At 38.2% G+C, this 3,678-nt stretch overlaps 1 protein-coding gene across 1 annotated transcript in view; it reads right to left on the bottom strand.

The window, feature by feature from the left end:
* Positions 1-1,552: 1,552 nt before the first annotated feature.
* The window catches only part of DCP1B (decapping mRNA 1B), a gene marked incomplete at its 5' end in the record, with an annotated part of 43,862 nt that continues 41,736 nt past the window's right edge, over positions 1,553-3,678 (bottom strand). The window contains 2 exon segments of the mRNA XM_010189298.1: positions 1,553-1,633; positions 3,472-3,678. The exon segment at positions 3,472-3,678 is cut by the window's right edge and continues 30 nt beyond it. Of these exon segments, the coding sequence (XP_010187600.1) occupies positions 1,553-1,633; positions 3,472-3,678 (288 nt within the window).

The raw sequence follows: 3,678 nt of genomic DNA, 5'->3' as shown, positions 1-3,678 counted from the left end.
AAAATATTCTTTTCACTGTATCTGCAGAACTGTAAGCAACTTGCTAACAAAACGGAACCAGAATACAACTCACTCTCCATGAGCTACTTCATGTAGGAAAAGTCTTACAGTTTTGTAGGCACGAGTCTCTTGTGGTTATGCACTTGGGCATAAAGTAGCTCTTGGCATTTTTTTTTTATATTGATTTAGAGCTTTTCCCAAGGAATGTGAGCAAATCTCTGCACTCCTTGCCCCACCCCCAGTCACATTCTTTACTAGAAAAAGGCCAGATGTAGAGAGGTAGGGGCAACTCTTTGAATCATTACAACTACACTAATTGAAACCTGCATCCTAATTTACCCTGGAGAACCTTTAGATCTGAGGCTACTGAGTTGTGCTTATGTCAATGTCCATAGTGAAGAAGAGTGTATACCCATTCATGAATTACAGATCGGATTCTCTGCACCCAAAAAAGAAATGCCTCCTCAGCAACAACGTTGGGTTCCTAAACTGTAGTGAACTGGCACTTCTGCAGCAGATGCTAATAAAAATATATCTGAAATTTCTTTCAGTCATTTATTCCACTTGATTTAAAATCTCATGTGTGTAAAAACATTTTAAAGTCATACAAACACAAGTGACCCAACAATTCTAAATACATAGCCCATGGTACAATAAAATGAAATCAGCACGCAGGAGGGATTATCAATTTTATTTTCTTTAGAAATGGATCAATGAAATCACTGTGTTCCAGGAACACACTAAAAAAAAAATTAATAGGACTTTTACACCAGGTAGTCTTCCCCTTAACAAAGTTGTACGTTGCTTATAATAATGTAGATTGGATCTGGAATAACTGAAACACAAATCCAGTGCCACCCCAGAGCAATGCTGATAGCAAGTACATTCACAATCAAACCCTCCCCCCCAGTTCTTCAAAACACCTGCAGAGTCCCATTTCTACAGCTAGCTAAAAATACTCTTGTTAAAATAGAAAAAGATTTTTCTACAAAAATTTGAGGGAAAATCATGACATATCATCTAAACTGCGTTGCAGACAACTAAGCGCGATGACAGATCAGTCTTCCCAAGACTTTCCCTTCCAAGAGTTCACCCAGATTTTTCACGTTCCTAAAATTAGTCCAACATTGCCACCCTGTGGTCAGAGCTGGGCACGTTCATCGGCACAGTTGCATGTGACGTCTCCCCGAGAAGATCCGTGCCAAATACCTACTCAGTGAGTAACCGCACTGCAATTAAAAAAGGAAACTGAATTCTGAGAACTGCGTCCTTATGCAGGGAAACCAATTCTAAGTGTGGACCAATGTAAGAAAAATAATTTAAGATATTTTGTAATTAAGTCTTCAGTATCGTGATGCTCCCCTCCCTAAAGGCACAATCCGTTTCTGCTCACTTCATGCTCAGTACAGCATGTACTTGCCAACAAGCAAAATCTACATGTATGCAAAATGCCCAAGACCATTCATTTCTTTAAACGTAAACATACTTGAAAAATTCAGAACTTTTTTCTGGAGTTCAGGAAGCAACAGAAATTGAGTTTTAACATCATCTTTCACAGAGACTTTTTCATTGCTGCCTTTCTCACGCTGTAGAGATATGCTTCATAAATAATATTTAAGAAGTTGTCATCATTCTGAAAAACAAAACAGGTAATTGTTAGTGCACGATAGGTGTTCCTGAGTAAAGAGACTAGAAGTGTTTTCCATTTCATGGGTGAAATACTTTTCAACCATATTCTATTTTAAAAAGTGAGCAATAGGAAGGCTATTTCCTTTACCAAAAATATGCATCAGCTCCAAGCCTTGCTAATAGCCTTAGAAGAACTGGATGTGAATATAAACTTTACTGCAGCAAACATGACCGCATCTCTGTAAGAAGCAATGAGTACACAGAAAGCAGATTTTCCCAGCTCACAGTGCATTTAACCTGAGCCCACTATACTTGAATGATATCGCAGTGATAATACAGTCCTGTAATTTCTTCCCTCTGCCCTTATTTACCTAGAGGTTTCCTTAAACAGTCTCCTCCATAGGTCAGTGATAAGCCTAAGCACATCTAAAGGAACAATGAAACACCCCGGGTTTTGATCCTGTACTAAATCCTACCTGAGCAAATCCTTGCATCTTGTTTAGCTCTTTTAGACTTAATGCTCCTCAACTGATGCTGCTCCTTTTGCTCTGATGCTTGTTTAAAACTTTTTCCTTCCGAAGATCATTTTGCAAGAACGGGTCAACCCACATTAAGAAACAATGTCCTAAGTAGCTCACATTATGAAGATAATTAAAATCAAGCTACTATTTGAGGAAAATCAGGAGCATTCAAGATTGCAGTTTTATGTAACAGAAAATAACAGGTAAGAAATTGGCAGTAATTTCCAGGTAACTCTGTTAATCCTAACTACCTCCAAGAACAGTAGGGTCAAGTATACAAGTACGGTTTCAGAGGGTAAAATCCAATTTTCCTTGACTAGTTTCCTTTTAAACTTCATATATGTTTTTCCTACTATCCAGATACTCAAAGTACGTAAAGACAAGATAACGTAGTATTTTTATTTTTTTAATCCCAAACTCAAAATACAGGGAAAAATGAGAAAACCTTCTCATTTGATAAAGATACCATTTTATTTCTAGGTCTATAATTTAAATCACATTTTAAGTGAGTAACTTCAACATTATGACTTTTATTTTTATTCCAAAGCCATACAGGCACATAGTTTTGGCCTACAAACTGGACCCTTAAACCTGTGTCTCTACTGCTTCTGCTTTATAGCCAGGTCTTTAGTTACAGAACTTCTCCTCAACCTCTACTCTTCAGATATTCACTGCATGGCAAGTTAAGGAAAAAAATATTCATAATCACTCACATTATCCCAGAGCAGTAAATAATCATCTCATACATAATGTTGTTAATGCTTTGTCACATTTAAACCTAAATAACTGCAGCAAGAGGAATTTTAGCATTTGAACATAAGATTTACAATAAATAGACTGAACTAGTATATTTTTAGGTTATCTAACCCGTATTTTGAAGTTGCTTACACTCATTCTGCAATTTTATGAATTCCTCTTATTGCTAACATGCACCTCTGAAATATTTGGCAGCTAGGATAATCACCCATTATTTATCCTTAGCTAAAAATAAAATAGATATCTCTCTGGCTCATAGGCTGACCTTATGAAACTCTCAGTCATCTTTGTTCTTTTCCGTCAAATTTATTACCTTTCCTGAACCCAAACCCAGATGCATTAATCAAAATGCAGTTAAGCCAGCAGTGTGCAAGGAGAGGCTACCACGTCCATGGTCTGTGTCATAGTGCTGTGTTAGCATGCAGCCGTAAGCACCACAACTTCCATCATATATTCTGAGTACTCATTTAGCCTCCAGACAGAGGGACGCAAACAATTATAGGGTGCTTATATCAAAATAGGAATCAGAATTTTAAGCAAACTAGGAGAATTCTTGGAGCTTTACCCGGATCAGGTGTAGCAGTGTTTCCTGCAGCTGCATCTTTGTCACTGAGCTGTTGCTGACCACGGATGGCTCTGGGGTTTGCAGTGGCAGGAGAAGGCCACCTGAGCCAGCAGCAGGTTCTTGGTTTGCTGCTGTTAACCGCCCGCCTTCATTTGCTTTTGGTGGAGCAGGTGTGGACTGAGTGAACACCATCGGGGACATCAACAA

The sequence above is a fragment of the Mesitornis unicolor genome, unplaced genomic scaffold (assembly GCF_000695765.1).
Source record: "Mesitornis unicolor isolate BGI_N332 unplaced genomic scaffold, ASM69576v1 scaffold27647, whole genome shotgun sequence".
Taxonomy (NCBI): Eukaryota; Metazoa; Chordata; class Aves; order Mesitornithiformes; family Mesitornithidae; genus Mesitornis; species Mesitornis unicolor.
The sequence above is the reverse complement of the archived record's forward strand: the minus strand, read 5'-3'. Positions and strand labels throughout refer to the sequence as shown.